The sequence below is a fragment of the Mustelus asterias genome, chromosome 5 (assembly GCF_964213995.1).
Source record: "Mustelus asterias chromosome 5, sMusAst1.hap1.1, whole genome shotgun sequence".
NCBI lineage: Eukaryota > Metazoa > Chordata > Chondrichthyes > Carcharhiniformes > Triakidae > Mustelus > Mustelus asterias.
In genome coordinates this window covers 31,385,066-31,410,071 of record NC_135805.1, presented here as the reverse complement: position 1 = coordinate 31,410,071, position 25,006 = coordinate 31,385,066, and the positions used below count along the sequence as shown (strand labels likewise).

The 25,006-nt window shown below is 44.3% G+C and overlaps 1 protein-coding gene across 1 annotated transcript in view; it reads right to left on the bottom strand.

Annotated features, from left to right (window-relative positions):
• Positions 1–1,809: 1,809 nt before the first annotated feature.
• ppil6 (peptidylprolyl isomerase (cyclophilin)-like 6) overlaps positions 1,810–25,006 on the bottom strand; it is a 47,136-nt gene continuing 23,939 nt past the window's right edge. Inside the window, exons 2-8 of the mRNA XM_078213650.1 lie at positions 18,299–18,394; positions 14,467–14,655; positions 12,781–12,843; positions 9,977–10,124; positions 6,874–6,930; positions 4,291–4,426; positions 1,810–2,014 (exon numbers count right to left, since the gene is read on the bottom strand). Coding sequence (XP_078069776.1) covers positions 1,903–2,014; positions 4,291–4,426; positions 6,874–6,930; positions 9,977–10,124; positions 12,781–12,843; positions 14,467–14,655; positions 18,299–18,394 — 801 coding nt within the window. The 3' untranslated portion in view covers positions 1,810–1,902. The remainder of the gene's footprint in view (positions 2,015–4,290; positions 4,427–6,873; positions 6,931–9,976; positions 10,125–12,780; positions 12,844–14,466; positions 14,656–18,298; positions 18,395–25,006) is intronic.

The window sequence follows — 25,006 nt, the reverse complement described above, 5'->3', positions numbered from 1 at the left end:
CGACTGCACTAAAACCCCCTACCATTCCGGGGACCATATCCCTCCATTCCCATCCAATTCATGTATTTGTCAAGACGCCCCTTAAAAGTCTCTATCGTATCTGCTTCCACTACCTCCCCTGGTAGTGAGTTCCAGGCACCCACCACCCTCTGTGTAAAAAAACTTGCCTCGTACATCTCCTCAAAACCTTGCCCCTCGCACCTTAAACCTATGCCCCCTAGTAATTGACTATCCACTCTGTCCATGCCCCTCATAATCTTGTAGACTTCTATCAGGTCGCCCTTCAACCTCTGTCGTTCCAGTGAGAACAAACCAAGTTTCTCCAACCTCTCTTCATAGCTAATGCCCTCCATACCAGGCAACATCCTGATAAATCTTTTCTGTACCCTCTCCAAAGCCTCCACATCCTTCTGGTAGTGTGGCGACCAGAACTGAACATTATATTCCAAGTGCGGCCTAACTAAGGTTTTACAAAGCAGCAACATGACTTGCCAATTTTAAAATTCAATGCTCGGCTGATGAAGGCAAGCATGCCGTATGCCTTCTTGACTACCTTCTCCACCTGCATTGCCACTTTCAGTGACCTGTGTACCTGTACACCCAGATCTCTCTGCCTAGCAATACTCTTAAGGGTTCTGCCATTTACTGTATATTTCCCATCTGTATTAGACCTTCCAAAATGCATTACCTCACATTTGTCCGGAGTAAACTCCATCTGCCATCTCTCCGCCCAAGTCTCCAACTGATCTTTATCCTGCTGTATCCTCTGACGGTCCTTATCACTATCTACAAATCCACCAACCTTTGTGTCGTCCACAAACTTACTAATCAAACTAGTTACATTTTCCTCCAAATCATTTATATATATATATTACAAACAGCAAAGGTCCCAGCACTGATCCCTGAGGAGCATCACTTGTCACAGCCCTCCATTCAGAAACGCACCCTTCCACTGCTACCCTCTGCTATCTTAAGACAATCGACAGATTTAGTTCCAGGTTTTTACTCAGTTCAAACTTCACCATCTGAGGTGTTAAGATTCAAACTCTGTGTCCTCAGACCATAACCCTGGGCACTGGATTACTAGTCCAGTGACAATACCACTATGCCACCACCTCGCCAGGATATCTGAGATGAGAGGTATAATTTAAATGCAAGTTCTTACTTTCATTATAATCTAACATCTGAGTAACTCCAGCAATATCCTTCAGTATTAATACTTCACAAATTGTCCCCCAACATGAGGCAGTGTCAGTCTTGTTATCTAAACAATATGCCCATAAAATAAAAGGAACTTTTATAAAATGAGTGCAATATTCGCAACACATTCCCCTTTGAGTTTCAACTCACTGCACAACTTCCATAGTCAGGGAAGCGGACTGCTGAATGGCTATTCAGACCGTGGGAGGAAACCCATGCAGACATGGGGAGAACATGCAGACTCTACACAGACAGTGATCCAGCCGGGAATCGAACATGGATCCCTGGCGCTGTGAGGCAGCAATGCCAATCGACAGGAATCTTGGTGTGAGGGAGTGTGGGTGGAAGTTTAAAACAGATCTGCATTCATGCCCGCTAAACTAACGGATAGAGGACTGTCAGACTACAAGAATTAGTCTGTGAATATCAGCAACACTAAATTGCAGTCTCGGATTGGGGCAATTAATTGCTTTCTGTTGATACAGCTTGTGAATGAGGGTCCCCAAACCCCCCATTTATTAACATTGGAAGTTTTCACTGTCATCAATATCTGATTTACCATATAAACTAAAGTCTAAAAGTATGGAGCATTGGAAACTCGGATTGTTTGTGTGCTGCAAGACAACATTTTATTGTGAGAATAATAAATATTGTGCAGGAAACTAGAATGTTATTTTCACCAAGCAGAAAGAGCAGTGATGTTCAGGGGGAATATATGCCGCAGTCTTCAATTTTACATTCTATCGTCGGTCTCTCGTTATATGTGGGAACCTGTTCCAATTCTTCAAGAACCTCTGTGCCTGCTACCACGTGTCTGGTGAAAGAAAGATTAAAAAGCCAGGTCAGGAAAGGTTTAATTCTGAAGAAAAAGAAACTGGATGGATGGGTATTTTTAAAAAAATGCTGTTTGTGGGGTGTGAGCATTGCCGATTACCCATCCATGAACGCCTTGAGAAGATGCTGATGAACTGCTTTCTTGAATCATTGATGTCCATGCAGTGTGGGTACACCCACGGTGCTGTTAGAGAGTGTCCCAGGGACTGCGATCCAGGCACAGTGAAGGAACAGTGATACAGTTCTTAGTCAGGACGGTGTGTGACTTGGGGGAAACTTGCACTTGGTGGTGTTCCCATGTGTCTGCTGCCCTTATTCTTTTTAGCAAAGGAGGATGTAGTTTGGGGAAAGGCTGTCAAAGGACGTACAGAAGACCTCCCTGATCTGGCAAGAGTGATCTGGGTAAATTAGCTTAAGGGATAGGTCTGTGGAGATACAGTGCAGACATTTAAGGAGATATTTCATAACACTCAGCAAAGGTATATTGCATTGAGAAAGAAAAACTCTAAGAAAAGGATGAAGCAATTGTGACTAACTAAGGAAGCTAAAATTGGAAAAAGAATCATACAATACTGTGAAAATTAATGGCAGGTTAGAAAATTGGACAGAATATAAAAAATAGCAGAGAATGACTAAAAGATTAATAAGGAGGGAGAAATTATAGCACGAAAGAAAGGCGGCTAGAAATATAAAACAGATAGTAAGAGTTTCTACAGGTACTTTAGAAGGAAAAGCATAGATAAAGTGAGTGTTGTCCTTGAAAAAATGAGATTGTTAAGTTAAATTAAAGTTTATTTATTTGTCACAAGTAGACTTACATTAACACTGCAATGAAGTTACTGTGAAAATCCTCTAGTCACCACACTCAGGCACCTGTTCGGGTACACTGAGGGAGAATTTAGCATGACCAATGCACCTAACCAGCACATCTTTGGACTGTGGGAGGAAACCGGAGCACCCGGAGGAAACCCACGCAGATACGGGGAGAACGTGCAGACTCCACAGTGAAATTAAAAAAGAAAAGTAAGGAAATGGCGGGCGAATTAAATATAAATTTTTCATCTGTCTTCACTGTAAAGGATACAAAAAACATCCCAGAAATAACTAGGAATCAAGAGGTCAAAGGGAGGGAGGAACCTAAAACAATTACAATCACCAGGGAAAGGATACTGGGAAAATCATTACAATTAAAAATGACAAGTTCACAGGTCCTGAAGGACTTCATTCCAGGGTCTACTGAAAGGGTTGGGCAATAAATACTGTCCTCGCCAGTGACACCCACAACCCGTGCAAGAAAAAGCGGTTATCGCAAGGCACTCAGAGAAATGCAATCAGGCAGGGTGTACATGGATTTTTCGAAAGAGAAATCCAGATTGGTTAATTTATTAGAGTTCTTTGAGGAAGTGACTAACAACTTGGATAAAGGGGAACCAGTAGATGTCGTCTACTTAGATTTCCAGAAGGCATCCAACAAGCTGCACAAAATAAGAAGGTAACTTCATGGATAAAGAAACAGCTAACTGGAAGCAGAGAGTAGGTATAAATGAGTCATTTTCAGGTCAGTAAGGTGCAATGAGTGGAGTGCCACAGAGATCAACGTTGGGGCCTCAACTATTTGTAATCCATATTAATGATTTGAATGAAGGGACCAAATGTGTAGCTGCTAAATTTACTGGCCCTGTATCCTTTGGAGTTTAGAGGAATGAGAGGTGATCTTATTGAAAAAAAAAGATCCTGAGGGGGTTGTGAGTGAATGCTGACAGGATGTTTCCCCTTGTGCGACAGGCCAGAACAAAGAGACACAGTTTAAAAATAAGGGGTCTCCCATTCGACAGAGATGAGGAGAATTTCTCTCAGAATCATGAGTCTGTGGAACTCTCTTCCCAAGGGAGTCTCAAAGGCAGGGTCGCTGGATATTTTTAAGGCAGAAGTTGATAGATTCCTGACTAGCAAGGAAATTAAAAGGTATTGGGGTAATCAGGAGTGTTGCAGCTGAGGCTGCAATCAGATCCACCGTGATTTTACTGAGCAGACTCAAGGGGCCGAATGGCCTACTCCTGCTCCTAATTCATACGATTGTACGTAAATTCATTTGCATAATGTGAAGCAGCACAGACTTAACTCCATTTCCCAGGGAATGGGCGGGCTCTGGGCTTTGATACATGTGCTGCATTCTTCAATCAGATCATCAGATTTCTCCCCCAGTATGTTTAACAATATTCAGACAAAAATAAGGAGAAAGCTTAAAGTACCAACCCAAAAGCTACAAAATTGGTATCCATCCACAGACATGGTTGTAACGTGATGTAGAACTGGCTTCCGTTATTATGCCGCCCCCTGTTAGCCATTCCAAGAATTCCCCTCTTGCAGTGGGAGATTGCAAAGTTCTCATCTAACAATAGAAAACACATCCTATGCAGTGGTAACCATTGCCGATATAAACATTATCTGGTGATAGCAAGTATTCCTAGATTAAACTGTGAGAGCTATCCGAGTCTCCTCGCTATATTTTAAATTCGGACCTGAACATTTCATCCCACCATTACTTATTTCACGGACCATTTCATTCAATGCATATTTAAAACCTCAAGATAAATCATTCACGGAATTAAACTGCACTCAAATCATTATCATGGAAATAATATATGATGCCATCTGAACTACTTCATAGGATTACTGCCTGCTAATCATGCCCACCTATTGATCACCATAACAATTTGATAATACTGATTGCTGACCTTTACTAGGATTAATCGTATTAAATTTGTGCACAGTGAATGTCACTGTATTTTCTGTAACAATGTCTTCCCACAAGATTGACATTATATTTATTGAATGTTAATCTAAATTGCTGTATTGAAGCAACACCCTGAAAAGCTCCCATGGTCTGGTTGGAGAAAAAGTATATTGTTTCTAATTAATTTATCTGGTGAAACAAATATACTGCCCATTTCTGGTTGAACCACCAAATTGGATTCATGAGGGAATATTTTATTACACAGAGTCCTTCCTTTGTAGTGAATGAGCGTTGGGGAAAAGCTTTTTACAGCTCAGGCTGCTGTATCCTGGTACATAGAGTCATAGAGTCATAGAGGTTTGCAGCATGGAAATAGGCCCTTCGGCCCAACTTGTCCATGCCACCCCCTAAACTAATCCCAATTGCCTGCATTTGGCCCATATCCCTCTATACCCATCGTACCCATGTAACTGTCTAACTGCTTTTTAAAAGACAAAATTGTACCCACCTCTACTACTACCTCTGGCAGCTTGTTCCAGACACTCACCACCCTCTGCGTGAAAAAATTGCTCCTCTGGACACTTTTGTATCTCTCCCCTCTCACCTTGAACCTATGCCCTCTAGTTTTAGACTCCCCTACCTTTGGGAAAAGATATTGACTATCTAGCTGATCTATGCCCCTCAGTATTTTATAGACCTCTATAAGATCACCCCTCAGCCTCCTAACCTCCAGAGAAAAAAGTCCCAGTCTATTCAGCCTCTCTTTATAACTCAAACCATCAAGTCCCGGTAGCATCCTAGTAAATCTTTTCTGCACTCATTCTAGTTTAATAATATATTTTCTATAATAGGATGACCAGAACTGTACACAGTATTCCAAGTGTGGCCTTACCACATGTACGTTTAAATGTCCTAAAGCCACTTTGACAAGGTAGATATGTAAGGTACATGGCTGAAGGGCTAGAGTGGGTTGCGGGGGTCAGGAAGTAGGGGCAATAGATGAAGTTGGGGGATAGTGGGGGTTGGGAGTTTCGGGGGAGGTAGTTGGGGGGGGGTCGGAGGTCAACCAGGGGTTAGAATTGGTTTTAACCCTTCTAACTTTTCCTGGGTAACTTAATAATCAATTAAGTGAGTCAAAACCGTCCAAACACTCCAATTTAAATCAGAGTCTGAGAGGGTTCCAGATGCAGGATAATTGCCCAATGGAAGTAAAGTACAGTAAAAAGTTATGTTTATTTATTAGTCACAAGTAAGGCTTACATTAACACTGCAATGAAGTTACTGTGAAATTCCCCTAGTCGCCACAGTCTGGCACCTGTTCCGGTCAATGCACCTAACCAGCACGTCTTTCAGAATGTGGGAGGAAACCGGAGCACCCGGAGGAAACCCACGCAGACACGGGGAGAACGTGCAGACGCCGCACAGACAGTGACCCAAGCCGGGAATCGAACTCGGTCCCTGGCGCTGTGAGGCAGCAGTGCTAACCATTGTGCCACAGTGCCACCCCAGTTGAAACTTCCTGCGCAATTCCCATGTAGTTTGCGTGTGAGAACTTCCAAGGGGTCCCCCCTGCGCATTCTCCATTGTATGTCCTATTGGAAACCGGAAGATCTGAGCCCCGGACCGACATCTAATGATTACTTGCAATCCTGAGTGACCATCACTCTGTTAAATGTCAGGGCTTTAAGCACCACTTGAGAAACCAGTGGGCACTGGGGAGCCAGTTCCAAATGTTGGGTTGACATGCAGATCCGGGAGGTTTGGGTTGGAATGGTTGGCGGGGTGGCGGGGGAGGGGGGGGGGGGGGGGGGGTGGGGGGTGGGGGGGGTTGTGTGAGGAATGATGGGCAGGGGAGATTCCCAACCATTTTCTTAGCTCGAGGACACTGGAACTATTCACAAGTTGGATTTCACTCTCTGAGGGATGTGCTATCTATCGCCAAGCAGCCAGGCTCCAAACCTCCTCAGTTACAGATTCCATGTTGTTTCAAACACCAACAAGGCACATCCTCATTAGCAAGATCAGGTATATACAAACATTACACAATCCTGTTCATCATGCTCTGTTATAGTTTTCTGTGATAAAATTTGGGATTTTTTTACCTTCAAATGTTTCTCCATAAATGGATACTCCACCATCTCCTCTACCTTTAATAATATCTATAGTTTTAGGAAGAAAAATATCAGAATGAAAATCATTTATAAATTAGACAAGGTTTTACCAATTCTATCCCCAAAGTGATTAGTTTCTGATATTGCTTTTGAATTTGTGTTGTCCTGGAATTAATTTTACTCATAGAGTCATAGAGGTTTACTGCATGGAAACAGATCCTTCGGTCCAACTTGTCCATGCCGCCCAGTTTTTACCACTAAGCTAGCCCCAAATGCCTGCATTTGGCCCATATCCCTCTATACCCATCGTACCCATGTAACTGTCTAAATGCTTTTTAAAAGACAAAATTGTACCCGCCTCTACTACTACCTCTGGCAGCTCCTTCCAGACACCCACCACCCTCTGTGTCAAAAAATTGCCCCTCTGGACACTTTTGTATCTCTCCCCTCTCACCTTAAATCCATGCCCTCTTATTTTAGACTCCCCTACCTTTGGGAAAAGATATTGACTATGTAGCTGATCTATGCCCCTCAGTATTTTATAGACCTCTACAACATCACCCCTCAGCCTTCTACGCTCCAGAGAAAAAAGTCCCAGTCTATCCAGCCTCTCCTTATAACTCAAACCATCAAGTCTCGGTAGCATCCTAGTAAATCTTTTCTGTATTCTTTCTAGTTTAATAATATCCTTTCTATAATAAGGTGACCAGAACTGTACTCAGTATTCCAAGTGTGGCCTTACCAACGTCTTGAAAAACTTCAACAAAATGTCCCAACTCCTGTATTCAATGTTCTGACCAATGAAACCAAACCACTCTGTCCACCTGTGACTCCACTTTCAAGGAGCTATGAACATGTACCTCTAGATCTCTTTGTTCTGTAACTCTCCCCAACACCCTACCATTAACTGAGTAAGTCCTGCCCTGGTTCAATCTACCAAAATGCATCACCTCGCATTTATCAAAATTAAATTCCATCTGCCATTCATCAGCCCACTGGCCCAATTGATCAAGATCCCATTACAACCTGAGATAACCTCCTTCACTCAAAATACCTTCCAACAACTTACCCACTACAGATGTGAGGCTCACTGGCCTGTAGTTCCCAGGCTTTTCTCTGCAGCCCTTTTTAAACAAAGGCACAACATTTGCCACCCTCCAATCTTCAGGCACCTCACCTGTGACTATTGATGATTCAAATATCTCGGCTAGGGGACCTGCAATTTCCTCCCTAGCCTCCCACAGTGTCCTGGGATACACTTCATCAGGTCCTGGGGATTTATCTACCTTGATGTGCTTTAAGACTTCCAGCACCTCCTTCTCTGTTATATGTACACTCCTCAAGACATCAATTGATCAATCTTACTAACCATGCCTACTAAATTCTCATCCAAATCATTAATATAAATGACAAATAACAGTGGACCCAGCACCGATCCCTGAGGCACACCGCTGGTCACAAGCCTCCAGTTTGAAAAACAACCCTCTACAACTACCCTCTGTCTTCTGTTGTCAACACAGTAAGAAGTTTAACAACACCAGGTTAAAGTCCAACAGGTTTATTTGGTAGCAAAAGCCACACAAGCTTTCGAAGCTCTAAGCCCCTTCTTCAGGTGAGTGGGAATTCTGTTCACAAACAGAGTTTATAAAGACACAGACTCAATTTACATGAATAATGGTTGGAATGCGAATACTTACAACTAATCAAGTCTTTAAGAAACAAAACAATGGGAGTGGAGAGAGCATCAAGACAGGCTAAAAAGATGTGTATTGTCTCCAGACAAGACAGCCAGTGAAACTCTGCAGGTCCACGCAACTGTGGGCGTTACAAATAGTGTGACATGAACCCAATATCCCGGTTGAGGCCGTCCGCGTGTGTGCGGAACTTGGCTATCAGTTTCTGCTCAGCGACTCTGCACTGTCGTGTGTCGCGAAGGCCGCCTTGGAGAACGCTTACCCGAATATCAGAGGCCGAATGCCCGTGACCGCTGAAGTGCTCCCCAACAGGAAGAGAACAGTCTTGCCTGGTGATTGTCGAGCGGTGTTCATTCATCCGTTGTTGCAGCGTCTGCATAGTTTCCCCAATGTACCATGCCTCGGGACATCCTTTCTTGCAGCGTATCAGGTAGACAACGTTGGCCGAGTTGCAAGAAACTGATAGCCAAGTTCCGCACACACGCGGACGGCCTCAACCGGGATATTGGGTTCATGTCACACTATTTGTAACGCCCACAGTTGCGTGGACCTGCAGAGTTTCACTGGCTGTCTTGTCTGGAGACAATACACATCTTTTTAGCCTGTCTTGATGCTCTCTCCACTCCCATTGTTTTGTTTCTTAAAGACTTGATTAATTGTAAGTATTCGCATTCCAACCATTATTCATGTAAATTGAGTCTGTGTCTTTATAAACTCTGTTTGTGAACAGAATTCCCACTCACCTGAAGAAGGGGCTTAGAGCTTCGAAAGCTTGTGTGGCTTTTGCTACCAAATAAACCTGTTGGACTTTAACCTGGTGTTGTTAAACTTCTTACTGTGTTTACCCCAGTCCAACGCCGGCATCTCCACATTCTGTTGTCAAGCCAATTTTGTATCAAATTGGCTACCTCACTATGGATCCCGTGAGATTTAACCTTATGCAACAACCTACCATAGTTTTAAAATAATAATGGTATTATTATAAATTATTAATATTAATTATTATTATATAATAATATAATATAAAATATTATTATCAGTATTAATAGATTATTAATCCAGAAACTCAGCTAATGTTCTGAGGACCCGGGTTTGAATCCTGCCATGGCAGATGGTGGAATTTGAATTCCATAAAAAAAATCTGGAAATAAGAATCGACTGATGACCATTGTTGATTGTTGGAAAAACCCATCTGGTTCACTAATGTCCTTTTTCCGAAGGAAATCTGCCCTCCTTACCCGGTCTGGCCTACATGTGACTCCAGATCCACAGCAATATGGTTGACTCTCAACTGCCCTCTGAACAACGGCAACTCGGGATGGGCAATAAATGCCGGCCACAGCGAGGTCCATATCCCACGAATGAATAAAAAAAGATCTTGTTATTAAATTCAGTCTCACCTCCTCCTTGGATCCAGGTATTCCTCACGAGTCTGTGAAACATGCTTCCTTTATAAAACAGCCTTATGTTCGAAGGTGAGAAGCTTGCCTCTCCTGTGCACAGTGCCTCAAAATTCTTGCAAGTCTTTGGACAAACATCTGTAAAAAGCTTTCAGTGTATTATTGATTAATGTCAGTATTTTGTAGGCTGAATTTATCGTTCCGATGATAAATAAGCTTCCCTCTCTCCGAGAGAGAAACAATACCTCAAGATGTCCTGAAGCACTTACGGTCATTGAAGCATTTTCAAAGTGTAGTCACTGTTGGCACTGTGGTTAGCACTGCTGCCTCACAGCGCCAAGGACCCGGGTTCGATTTCCGGCTTGGGTCACTGTCTGTGCAGAGTCTGCACATTCTCCCCGTGTCTGCATGGGATTCCTCTCACAGTCCAAAGACGTGCTGGTTAGGTGCATTGGCCATGCTAAATTCTCACTCAGTGCACCCAAACAGACGCTGGAGTGTGGTGACTAGGGGATTTTCACAGTAACTTCATTGCATTGTTAATGCAAGCCTACTTGTGACACTAATAAATAAACTTAAAACTGTTGCAATGTAGGAAATGCAGCAGCTAACTTGTCTAAAACCCCACAACCAGCATTGTGATAATGACTGATTAAATGAGCCTCATCTGATTAGTTCTCATTTGAATGATGGAACTTCTGACAGTGCGGTGCTCCCTTGGTACTGCACTGATGTGCAAGTATTGGTAATTTGCTCAAACTTCTGGAATAGGACTTGAATCCCTGACTCAGAGGTGAGAGCACTACCATTGAACCCCAGCTGACACCAATGATCTGAATCACAAACCAGGAAGGTAGCTGGTCATGCAGATATATATATATATATATATATAGAATTTGATGATCAGCCATGATCAAAATGAATGGTGGAGCAGGCTCGAAGGGCCGAATAGCCTATTCCTGCTTCTAGTTGCTATGCTTCTATGATCTTAGTAGCGCAATTTTTTGAATGGAACTACCTCGCATTAAGTTGATCTTTCTCTACACCCTGGTATGACTGGAACACTACATTCTGCACCCTCTCATTTCCTTCTCTATGAACGGTATGCTTTGTCTGTGTAGCACGCAAGAAACAATACTTTTCACAGTATACTAATACATGTAACAATAATAAATCACAATGGTGTGTGCAATACATTTGCACTAAGACATTTCTGTCTTGGTGCAAGGAACTAAAAGCAGCCAGGGGTCCCGATATGATCGTGAGCCTTACTGAAAATGTATGTCCATACACATGGAATTTGGGTGAGGGTAGGGTCAGACATAATGGCAGTGGTTCCAGGCTGAGCAGCCTTCCAACACTCTACACAATCTCACATATGAAGACTGGATATTTGTGCCTTCATTTCCTGTAAGACTATGTCCCAGAATCAATGAGGATCTTCACAAAAGAAGCTGGGGGAATGAAGGAGAAATTAGATTGGGGGAAGGGCGGAAACAGGATTTGAGTACAAGGATGTCTTATTGCAGCTGCACAGGGCCTGGCTGAGACCTCACCTGGAGGAAGGACTGTGTGCAGTTCTGATCTCCTTATCTAAGGAAGGATATACTTCCCATTGAGGGAGGTTCACCTGACTGATTCCTGGGATGGTAGGATTGTTGTATAAGGAGAAATTGGGTTGACTAGGCCTGTATTCATTGGAATTGAGAAGAATGAGAGGGAATCTTAGAATCACAGAGCAGAAGAGGTCCTTTGGCCCATCGAGTCCGAAACGGCACATGAGAAACACTTGACCTACCTACCTAAGCACATCTACCAGCACTTGGCCCATATCCTTGAATATTATGATGTGCCAAGCACTCATCCAGGTACTTTTTAAAGGCTATGAGACAACCCGCCTCTACCACCCTCCTAGGCAGCGCCTAGATCATTACCACCCTCTGGGTAAAAACGTATTTCCTCACATGCCTCCTAAACCTCCAGCCACTCACCTTGGACTTGTGTCACCTCATGATTGACCCTTCAACTAAGGGGAACAGCTGCTCCTTATCCACTCAGTCCATGCCCCTCATAATCTTGTGACACCTCGATCAGGTCGCCTCTCAGTCTTCTCTGCTCCAATGAAAACAACCCAAGCCTATCCAATCTCCCTTCATAACTTAAATGTTCCATCCCAGGCAGCATCCTGGTGAATCTCCTCTGCACCCCCTCCAGTGCAGTCAGATCCTTCCAATAATGTGGCGACCAGAACTGCACACAGTACTCTAGCTGTGGCCTCACCAAAGTTCTATACAACTCCAATATGACCTCCCTACTTTTGTAATCTATGCCTTGATTGATAAAGGCAAGAATCACATATACCTTTTTCACCACCCTACTAACATTCCCTTCCGCTTTCAGGGAGCTGTAGACAAACATGCCAAGGTTCCTTTGTTCCACATGATATTTCCTTTGTCTTTGAGGTAAAAGGTGGGGGTGGGGGGGGGTTCCAGCAAAGGGCAGGGGAGGGGTCACAGTCTCAGGATATTGGGCCATTTAGGACTGAGATGAGGAGCAACCTCTTCACTCAGAGGGTGGTGAACCTGTGGAATTCTCCACCACAGAAGGCTGTGGTGGCCAAGCCACTGAATATATTTAAGAAGGAAGTAAATAGATTTCTGGACTCTCGAGGCATCAAGGGTATGGGGAGGCATAAGAATGTAGCATTGAGATATGATTATGTGGAATGGCAGAGCAGGCTCGAGGGGCTGAATGGCCTACTCCTGCTTTCTATATTTATAGCAACCGTTTACTGTTTTCCTTACCTCAAACAATAACCTCCCAATAGGTTTCTCACCAATGGAAATGTCCATGTAAATAAACGTGTGCTGCAGAAAACAAAGACAACCTGTCAAAACATCAAACTGGTCCAATGATCCTTTATTGAAGAAGGCAACAAAGAATCTGACAGAGAGCAAGATGGCCTGCTAGAAAACATAACGTGTTCTCAAAGGAACCAACCATCAACAACATGGAGGGTTAATCTAAAATAACGTGAATAAGTGGTTGCTGCCAGATCAGGATGTCTGCAGTTTAGTTTTCAAGTTGTGTTGTTAACTGGAATAGGAAAGCTATTTCCTTGAAGTGATTTTAACAGCAAGACCAATGGTAGGAATCAGTATAACACACCATAGACAGAACCGTGGAAAGTTTACACAGCTCTGAGGGAAAGGATAGACGGCTGAAGTGCGGGCAATTGGTTTTTGACCAGAAAGAAACTTCAAAGACACAGGATTTGGAATACACAGAACTAAAAATTCAAATCCTAAAACTCTGGTAGAAAAAAAAGGATAAAGAGGGGTGGGGACAACTTCTGACTTGGATGTGACTAATAATCCTGGTACAAAGGGTTATCTTCTCCTTTCAGATGTTGATGACCCAGTCATGGAGACAGGAAGGTAGCTGGCCAAGGCTGAGATATATGACCTTAGTTATAGAATCAAAGAGGTTTACAGTATGGAAACAGGTACTTCGGCCCAATTTGTCCACGCCGCCCTTTTTTTAAAACCACTAAGCTAGTCCCAATTGCCCACGTTTGGCTCATATCCCTGTATACCACCTTACCCATGTAACTGTCTAAATGCTTTTTAAAAGACAAAATTGTACCCACGGTACGGTGACACAGTGGTTAGCACTGCTGCCTCACAGTGCCAGGGTCCCGGGTTCGATTCCCAGCTTGGGTCACTGTCTGTGTGGAGTTTGCACGTTCTCCCTGTGTCTGTGTGGGTTTCCTCCGGGTGCTCCGGTTTCCTCCCACAGTCCAAAGATGTGCGGGTTAGGTGGATTGGCTACGCTAAATTGCCCCTTAGTGTCAGGGGACTAGCTAGAGTAAGTGCATGGGATTATGGGGATAGAGCCTGGGTGGGATAATGGTTGGTTTGATTGTGGCAGACTCAATGGGCCAAATGGCTTCCTTCTGCACTTAGGATTCTATGATTCTAGTTAGCACAATGGTGAGTGCAATACACTTGGGCCCAGCATTTATTGCCCATCCCTAATAACGCCAACACTAATGCAATTGTTCATACTGTGTAGACTTGCGCCTTTTTTTTGCATTTATTTTGACAGTATGGATATTTTTAACATTTGTGAGGTTCCCAGAGGATGATCAGTGGAACCTTGCAGCTCCAGCATGTTTCTGAGGCCCTCTCTGAAGGCGGGACCCCTTCAAGTTTGAGCTGTGGTAGAGGTGCCCCTTAGTTTTAGGGGGACTAGCAAGGGTAAATGCATGGGGTTATGGGGATAGGGCTTAGGTGGGATTGTGGTCGGAGCAGTCACGATGGGCTGAATGGCCTCATTCTGCACGGTAGGGATTCTATGATTCTATGAAAAGTTTTGTCAGCATCAATTTTGACTCCAGCCAGTTCAATGTGTGGGTGAGGGTAATGTTACCATGAATATGAGTGAGTGGGAAGTTTAGCTTTACGTTATAAGGAAATACTGACACTTACCTCAATGCCCTTCAGGTACTCAAAATAAAAATCTTCGGCTATTGCTTCGTACAGTGCTTTCGGTCTGAAATCCGTATAGCCAAACTCATCTTCCGCCCACTTCAGGAAATCTTTCTCATCACCAAGAAGTTGGCCATTGACAAAGCACATGACATTGGAGGAGAAGCCCCACACATTTCCTTTGAATGTCTGTGGAAACAGAATAGCTGCTGTCTTCAACTTCGACAGACGTTATGTACACTTTGTTAAAGGGGCACCATATTCATGAACAGTTTTTGGTTAAATTTTTAATTCATTTACAATGATGCAGTCCGTACTTGTAACTTCATTAAGACACATTTCTCTTTTCACCGGAGCATCAAGTCTTTCAAATGAAGTAATTTATTGACCATGCAGAGCACAGACACATAGAGCAGAGAAGGAGACCATTCAGCCTGCTGCACAGTGCCATTGTTGAGAGGGTCACTTACCTGGATAGCAACAAGAAACAGTCCATTCTATTCAATGCACTTCTGCTCTCGCTCCTTTCCCGCCCTTCCATAATCAGGATAGGATTCCCTTTGTCTTCGTTTTTCACACCACCAGCCTCCGTATTTAACAGATCATCCTCTGCCATTTTTGCATGATGCTAGCACTAAAAACATCTTCCCTTTCCAGTTTTCTGAAGGAACAGTTCCCTCTGCAACACCCTTGGCCACGCCTCAGTCACTGCCAACACCACTTCCCTTCCTATGGCACATCTCCATGCAAGCACAAGAGAGGCAATGCCTGCCCTTTGAACTCCTGCCTTCTCACCATCCGAGGCCTGAGCGTTCCTTCCAAATGAAACAATGACTTTCCCCCACTTCTTTCAAACTAGTCTACTGTATTCGCCGCTCACAATGTGGGGGTCTCTTCAACACTGGGGAGACCAAGAATAGATGGGATGAACACTTTCACCTTCTTTCAGTCCTCAAGCCTGATCCTGAGCTCCCCAGTCATCTACCCTTTTAATTTTCCACCTTGCTCCCTCTCTGACCTTTCTGTCGCAGTGTTCGAATGAAACCCAAGGCCAGCTTGAGGGACAGCTCCTTATCTTTCGACTGACCACTGAAACTCAGTTCAATAATTTTAGATCTTAACCTCTGTCCCCCATTTTGTTCCATGTTTCTTTGCTAGTTTAGTTTTAATTTTCTTTTGTTTCTCTCTTGTTCCCTTCACTTTGCATTTGGATGACAGATATCCTGTCAGTCACATCTCCATCAGACACATCTTTTACCTCTTTACTTGTTCCATTTTCATTCTCTGAGGCCTTGCAATATAGCAGCTTGACTGGGGTTCACTAGGCCCACTAGCCCCTGGTAGCAATCCCGATAGCCCATTGAATTGGGTGTCAGGCTTAAAACAGGATCATCGAATCCAATGCAGGATTCTATGTGTAGAAGGAGGTCATCCCACCCATCGAGTCTGTACCGACAACAACCCCATCCTGGGCCCTATCCCCACAACCCCACACATTTACCCCGCTAATCCCTCTAACCTACACATCCCAGGACAATAACGGTCAATTTAGCATGGCCAATCAACCTAGCCCGCACACCTTTGGACTGTGGGAGGAAACCCACGCAGACACGAGGAGAATGTGCAAACTCCACACAGATTTTGACCCAAGTCGGGATTCGAACCCAAGTCCTTGGACCTGTGAGGCAGCAATGTTAACCACTTGCAGATCAGAGCTGCACCACCTCCCTTACCTTGCTGTCTGCCCTTCCGAACAGTCTGATACCCCTGGATATTTAACTTCCACTCGTGACCACCCTGCAACCATGTCTCTGTAATGGCCACTAAATCATACCCATTCGCGATGATTTGTGCTGTCAACTCATTTACCTTGTTTTGAATGCTACGAGCATTTAGGTAAAGTGCCCTTATGCTAGTTTTTATACCTTCCTTTTGAATCTTCACACCTCCATTATATCACTTCCTGAATTCTCCTTCCTCTTAACTTTTTTCATAATTATCCATGTGGATGAAACCTTCTCTCCACATGCTAATCTGCCGCTTTGCTTCCCATTAACCATTATACTTCCTGTAGTTTTACCCTACCCTTCCCCCCCACTTGTTAGTTTAGAGGGACGGCATGGTAGCACAGTGGTTAGCACTGCTGCTTCACAGCTCCAGGGACCTGGGTTCGATTCCCGGCTTGGTCACTGTCTGTGTGGAGTTTGCACATTCTCGTCGTGTTTGCATGGGTTTCCTCCGGGTGCTCCGGTTTCCTCCCACAGTCCAAAGATGTGCGGGTTAGGTTGATTGGCTATGCTAAAATTGCCCCTTAGTGTCCTGGGATGCGTAGATTAGAGGGATTAGCGGGTAGAATATGTAGGGATATGGGGGTAGGGCCTGGGTGGGATTGTGGTCGGTGCAGACTCGATGGGCCGAATGGCCTCTTTCTGTACTGTAGGGATTCTATAAAGTCCTTGTGACCACCCTATTTATCCTTTTCGCTGGAACACTGGTCCCAGGTCAGTTCAGGTGAAGACTGTCCCAATGGTATAGGTCCCTCTTGTTCCAATACTGATGCCCATGCCCCATGAAGTGGAACCTCTCTCTCCTGCACCATTCCTGTAACTACGTGTTTACTTCCCTAATTTTCTCAACCCTACGCCAATTCGCACGTGGCTCAGGATTATAAACCTTGAGAACTGTTCTTTAATTTAGTTCCCAGTGCCTGAAAATCCCCAAACAGGTCCTCTTTCCTAGTCTTTCTTATGTGGTTTGTCCCACCGTGGACCACAACAACTGGATCCTCCCCCTTCCACTCCAATACCCTTTCAAGCCTCTCAGAGATGTCCCTCACCCTGGCACCGGGCAGGCAACATACCATGCAGGACTCACGATCCAGCTTACAAAGGATGCTATCAATCCCCCTAATTATAGAGTCCTCTACAACTACCACTTGTCTTTTTGCTCCCCCCTCTTGAATGTCCTCCTGTACCACAGCGCAGTGGTCAGCTAGCTCATCCTCCCTACAGCCCTCTTCCTCATCCACACAGGGAGCAAGTACCTCGTACCTGTTGGACAAGGTCAAGAGCTGAGGCTCCTCAGTTCCTGAATTCAGGATCGCTCCATCTGCCTCACTTGCAGTCACACCCTGCTGTCCCTGACCACTGACCGAGTTAGAAGTGCCTAATCTACTGGGTGTGAGCGCCTCCTGAAACAAAGTGCCCAGGTAAAGGTCCCCTTCCCGGATGTGCTGCAGCGTCTGAAGCTCGGACTCCAGCTGATTAATTCTGAGCCAAAGTTCTTCGAGCAACCAACACTTGCTGCAGATATGGTCACTCGCAATGGGATCTGCCAGCTCCCACATCATACAGGTACAGCACATCACCTGTCCAGCATCTCGACTGAGCTAATTCGTTTAGTAAATAGTTTTGCAGTGTTCTTTTTCAAATTTGGTACAGATTTCCTAACAACCAATCAGGCTACAGCTTTCCTGGGACATCAGTTTAAACGGGTTTTTTCAGTTACAATGTACCCACACAGCGGAATCCCCAAGGTAAGTTTTATACTCACTGTGCCGCTCTGCTCCGCCTTCCGACTGTGCCCTGCAGACCAGGCCGTGGATCCCCGAGCTAAGTTAGTTTTATACTCACTGTGCCGCTCTGCTCCGTCCTCTGACTGTGCCCTGGAGACTAGGCCGTGGATCCCCGAGCTAAGTTAGTTTTATACTCACATATATATGTTTATAAACATTCTGCCTTTTATTGGCAGGTTGGATCCTTTCGGAGATTTCACTTCCTCTTTTCTAACCGCAATGTTTACAAAGCCCCCGAGACAAAAAAGACACAAATACCTTCTTGGCCTCATCCAAGTACACATGCCAGGCAAATTCCAGTAGTGGGCGTATTACTACATCGGCCAATTGAGAAGGATATGTCTGCTTCAGCACCTGCATAAAAATGGGAAGAATTTAAAAACTTTTTTCAGTGTTTCTTCCCACAATGAGGAGGGGGAATATTCTGTTTTTATGTTTCAATTTACCGAAGCGAAAAGCTTTTAGGGGGAAGAGTTTTAGATTTGCACGACCCCTTTATGTGAAATGTGCTTCTTGAGATCACCGTTATACTCTGCCTCGCTCCAATTTTAAAGTATTCTGGTCTGTAATAACCCCCTGGACTGGGGAATCACTGATCAACCTCCCTGTAGGACCCATTGAATATGAGCTCCCTGGGGATGGGAAATGAAAGAACAAAGAACAAAGGACAGTACAGCACAGGAAACAGGCCCTTCGGCCCTCCAAGCCTGTGCCGCTCCTTGGTCCAACTAGACCAATCGTTTGTATCCCTCCATTCCCAGGCTGCTCATGTGACTATCCAGGTAAGTCTTAAACGATGTCAGCGTGCCTGCCTCCACCACCCTACTTGGCAGCGCATTCCAGGCCCCCACCACCCTCTGTGTAAAAAACGTCCCTCTGATGTCTGAGTTATACCTCGCCCCTCTCACCTTGAGCCCGTGACCCCTCGTGATCGTCACCTCCGACCTGGGAAAAAGCTTCCCACTGTTCACCCTATCTATACCCTTCATAATCTTGTATACCTCTATTAGATCTCCCCTCATTCTCCGTGTTTCCAAGGAGAACAACCCCAGTTTACCCAATCTCTCCTCATAGCTAAGACCCTCCATACCAGGCAACATCCTGGTAAACCTTCTCTGCACTCTCTCCAATGCCTCTACGTCCTTCTGGTAGTGCGGCGACCAGAACTGGACGCAGTACTCCAAATGTGGCCTAACCAGCGTTCTATACAGCTGCATCATCAGACTCCAGCTTTTATACTCTATACCCCGTCCTATAAAGGTAAGCATACCATATGCCTTCTTCACCACCTTCTCCACCTGTGTTGCCACCTTGAAGGATTTGTGGACTTGCACACCTAGGTCCCTCTGTGTTTCTATACTCCTGATGACTCTGCCATTTATTGTATAACTCCTCCCTACATTATTTCTTCCAAAATGCATCACTTCGCATTTATCCGGATTAAATTCCATCTGCCACCTCTCCGCCCAATTTTCCAGCCTATCTATATCCTGCTGTATTGCCCGACAATGCTCTTCGCTATCCGCAATTCCAGCCATCTTCGTGTCATCCGCAAACTCACCAGGTGAACTCACCAGGTGAAGCTCGGTTACCGAGCCCTGTATAAAACAAAACCCTGAGCGGGTCCATTATTGTATTCTCCTGGTTTTACTTTATTTTGTGCAATGAAGCACTGTTCCTTTACAACTGACTCCTGGAGTTATTATATGGACTCCTCCCCCAGAAGTCTCCCAGTTGTCCATGATCGAGTATTGCACACTGGTACCTTCCAAGATCCAATACTACATGCTGAGGGATGCAATAACTCTTGGGGCAGCCACTGTAAAGATGCAATGGGGAAAGGGCACGTTAGTACACCAGGAGACTGGAAACTGTGTAAAACTCCTTGGGTTGTATGTATGACCGGTAATGTATCTTGTAAATATAACCTGTAATTGTAAATGTAATGAGAAATATACAGCATTGGAAGGAAGTGATTTGGTTTGCACCTCATGTAATGTCAGCTTTGAACAGTCGTGTATTGTGCTTTTATCAATTTATGAATAAAGTATACTTTTTTAGAAAAAATGTTTATTTCTCCATACTTAATCTTCTTAATCTTGTGATCTTGTCAGAGACTAACAGATTTTTAAAAGATATTTGAACTCCCAGATATTAACTAAAATAATTACTTCACACATGGTGGCACAGTGGTTAGCACTGCTGCCTCACAGTTCCAGGGACCTGGGTTCAATTCCGGCCTTGGATGACTGCCTGTGTAGAGTTTGCACGGTCTCCCCGTGTCTGTGTGGGTTTCCTCTGGGTGCTCCGGTTTCCTCCCACAGTCCAAAGATGTGCGGGTGGGTGGATTGGCCATGCTAAATTGCCCCTTAGTGTCCCAAGATGTGTAGATTAGGCAGATTAGCCATGACAAATGAGCAGGGATAGGGAAGGGGGGGAGGTATAAAATACTGTCACAGTGTCAGTGCAGACTCAATGGGGTGAATGGTCTCTTTCTGCACTGTGGGGGTTCTATGATTTCACATTTTAAACAATAATTTCTGTTTTAAACAAAATGAGTGGTACTCAATTAACACCATATTTCATAAACACCTATACTTCACATCTGAAAACTTTAACAGCACCCTCCTTGTTCTATTTTTATTCCAAGAGTGCCCATATACTATACTGGATCTTGAAGGTCCCTTTACTTCACCAAGGTGTGCCATAGCTCTCAGGAATTCACTTTGATTCTTCTTAATGTTCTGGCTACTCTCCAAGGTATGAGGTTTCTTGGGGTGTTTCCTTATGCATCTAGCGAGGCAATCCTCCACCCCTCTCTTTAAGTACCTCATGACTGTGGACACCCCAGCTGAAGCATGAGCTTCACGGTTTCCTTGTTCAGCGACTACAAATCAAAATGCTTATCGTGTTTCTGATAGCCCTCTGCCACAGGTCGACTGCTCCGGGCAGATTCTGCCTCTGCTTATCTCAAAGCTGCGTTCGGGCCTCAACTCCAACTGCTCGTTTCTGTGAGAAACCCTGACCTCATCAAGGGTAGGCCACCCTTTGAAGTGCAATTACTTTAGGTTTGTTTACCAGTTTCTCACCAGGCGTCTTCATTAATCTTACATTTAAAACTTCCCATATCCCCCAAACTAATTGGTTTATTTCTGAAAATATGAATCGTGAAATTAAATATTTCTATGCTCCATGGAACACAAGCTGTGCAACCTATTCGCATAATCTGACCCTTATAGCTCAGTATCATTCTGGTGAATCTATGCTGTACCCCCTCCAAGCTCAATATATCCTGAGGTATGGTGCCCAGAACTGAATGTGATACACAAGATGGGATCTGACCAGAGCTTTATAGAAAGAAAATAACTTCTAAACCTTTGTAATTTGCCACTGAGATACAGATTAATATTTTCATTAGCCTTTCTAGTTATTTTGCGTACCTATCCACAAACTTATAGAATTTTATACACACGGACTCTTAAATCTTTCTGTTTCTCCACAGTTCCTAGATTCACACCATTTAGAAAATACTCTATCCATTCTAGGTCCAAATTCTATGACCTCATATTTCTCCACATTACAATATAAGAACTAGGAGCAGGAATAGGCCATCTGGCCCCTCGAGCCTGCTAATAAGACCATGGCTGATGATTTCATGGATGCAACTCCACGTACCTGCCCGCTCACCGTAACCCTTAATTCAACTCCACTTGCCAGTTTTGTCCATCAATATCCCTTTGCAGCTTTCTCCTCCCATCTACACTAATTACTTTGCCACCTAGCTCAGCAAATTTGGTTACATGGATCTTTATTCCTTTGTCTAAGTCACATGTGGAACAGCTTTCATGTAGCTAGTGATTCACATCTGAATTGAGCATCTAAAAATGTGGCGGAGGCCAATTCAATCCTGTCTTTCAGAAAACAATTGGATAATTACCTGAAGAGAAGAAAAAATAAAGGATGGGGGGAGTAAAGGGAGTAAAGTAAAGGAGGGGGAGTGGGATTAGGTGAGTTGCTCTTGAAGTGAGCCAGCACCGTTATGATGGGCAAATTGGCCTTTTTTGAGTTGTAACCATTCTCTGATTCTATGATTTAGAAATATGGTAAAAAGCTAAGGCCCCAGAAGAGATCCCTTAGGGAAACCACTATTCACATCTTGCCAGCTTGAGTATATATCCATTACGCCTCCTTTGTCTTCTAACTCCTGCTCAATTCTGCACCTATTTCAATTATATCTCTAATCCCAGTTGTTAACAGTTTCTTGTGTGGTATGTTATCAGATGCCTTCTGGAAACCCATATAAATAACGTCCTGACTTTAATCACCTGCTCAAAAATTTAAATGAAGTTTTTCTTAACATGATGCACCCTTGATAAATCCAAGTTAATTACATCCAATCAGCTCATGTCCAAATGCTCAATAATTTTATTCCAAACAAAAGCTTCTTGTAACCTCGCCAACAAAAAGTAGGACCTCAAAAGGTAATAATCTCAGGATTGCTCCCAGTGCCACATGCTAGTCAGAGTAGGAATGTCAGGATAGCTAAGATGAATATGTGGCTTGAGGGATGGTGCAAGAGGGAGGGATTCAAATTCCTGGGATATTGGATTCGGTTCGGGGGGAGGTGGGACCGGTACAAATTGGACAGTCTGCAGCTGGGCAGGACTGGAATCAATGTTCTAGGGGGAGGGTTTGTTAGTGCTTTTGAGGAGGGTTTAAACTAATGTGGCAGGGGGATGGGAACCGATGCAGGAAGTCAGACTTTTTTCCCTGGAGCATAGGAGGCTTAGGGGTTATCTTAGAGATCTCTAAAATAAGGAGGGGCATAGATAGATAAGGTAGATAGTCAACATATTTTCCCAAAGGTAGGAGAGTCTGAAACTAGAGGGCATAGGTTTAAGGTGAGAGGGGGAGATTCAAAAGGGTCACACACAGATTGGTGAGTATCTGGAATGAGCTGCCAGAGGTAGTAGTAGAGGCAGTAGTAGTAGTTTAGACAGTTCGATGGGTAAGATGGGTATAGAGGGATATGGGTTAAATGTGGGCAATTGGGACCAGCTTAGAGGTAAAAAAAATAGGTGGCATGGACAAGTTGTACTGAAGGGCCTGTTTCCATGCTGTAAACCTCTATGACTCTATGATAGGGTTGATGTAGAGTGGATGTTTCCCCTTGTTGGACATTCTCGAATAAGAGGCCATACTTTTAGGCTAAGGGGTGGCTGGCCCCTTTAAGGGATAACCTTCAATCCAATCGAGAACTAGGGTGGGGGAATCACCCAAGTGGAGCACAGGCTTTTGCCTCAGTTCAATCCAGGCGGTAGACTGGCAGCATCGAAGGTGCACTCCTCTGAAAATAGCATGTTGTGTAAATAAACATAGGTGTTTGTACCTAACTGGTGGGCCCAAGCTTTACATTGGCGACAAGGAAAGAAGCAGCAAGTGTGGTCACACCTAGAGTAGGTTTGGTAGTTTTGGCACACACTTGTGCAGTTTTGGTGTCCTTACCTGAGGAAGGATGTCCTTGCTATAGATGGAGTCCAGCGAAAGTTTACCAGACAGATTCCTGGGAAGGCAAGTCTGTCATATGAGGAGAGACTAAGTCGGTTAGTGTTATTCACTGGAGTTTAGAAGAGTGAGAGGGGATCTCATAGAAACTTATAAAATTTGAACAGTGTTAGACAGAGTAGATTCAGAAGGAATGTTCCCAATGGTGGGGGAGTCCAGAACTAGGGTTCATAGTTTGAGGATCAGGGGTAAACCTTTTATGACTGAGATGAGGAGAAATTTCTTCACCCAGAGAGTGGTGAATGTGCGGAATTCACTACCACAGAAAGTAGTTGAGGCCAAAACGTTGTCTGATTTCAAGAAGAAATTTGATATAGCTCTTGGGGCTAAAGGGATTAAGGGATATGGGGGGCAGTGGGGATCAGGATATTGAATCTGATGATCAGCCATGATCAAAATGAATGGTGGAGCAGGCTCAAAGGGCCGAATGGCCTATTCCTGCTTCTAGTTTCTATGTTACAAGATTGTGAAAGAACCCTGTTGAGTTCGAAGTAGCAGTGAGCTGCAGAGATACCTTTATTCAGTCAATTAGACCCCTTTGATGCCTCTGTTGAAGACAGGGTACAATATATTGAGTGGTTAGAATGTTATTTCTGGAATAGCGGAGTGGGGGAAGAAATGTGTAAGACCCAGTTCTAACGCACAGCCTCACGTCTCTGAACTCAGTCGATTCAAATTTATTTGCAGAATTTGGTTAAAGGGCGTTATCACCCAAAGCCCTCAGTGATTCTGCAGTGTTTTAAATGTAATTCTATAGAGAGAGCCCCAGGGGAGGCCATTGTAACCTACATTGCTGAGCTCAGACACAGTGTAGAGCACTGTGATTCCGGGGCCATACTGAACGGCACACTGAGAGACCACTTAGTTTCATTGAAGCATAGAATCCTGTCAGTGCAAAAGGAGGCCATTCAGCCCATTGAGTGTGCACCGGCCCTCTGAAGAGCATCTCACGCAGGCCCAAACTCCTACCCCATCCCCAGAACCCAACGCATCCACCATAGCTAATCAACCAAACCCGCACATCTTTGGAGCGTGGGACGAAACTGAAGCATCAAGAAGAAACCCATGCAGACACAGGGAGAACGTGCTGACTGGCAGAGTCAGATAATTTAGAAAACTGAATCAACAACTTTTTTTTATATGGGACATTGGCGTCGCTGGCTGGCCAGCATTTATTGCCCATCCCCAGTTGCCCTTGAACTGTGTGGCTTGCTCAGCCATTTCAAAGGGCAGTTGAGAGTCAACCACATTGCTGTGACTCTGGAGGCAGCAGATGGGAAATTATAGGCCGGTTAACCTGACTTCAGTCATTGGCAAGATTTTAGAGTCCATTATTAAAGATGAAATCACAGAGTACTTGGAAGCGCATGATAAAATAGGACTGAGTCAGCATGGCTTCGT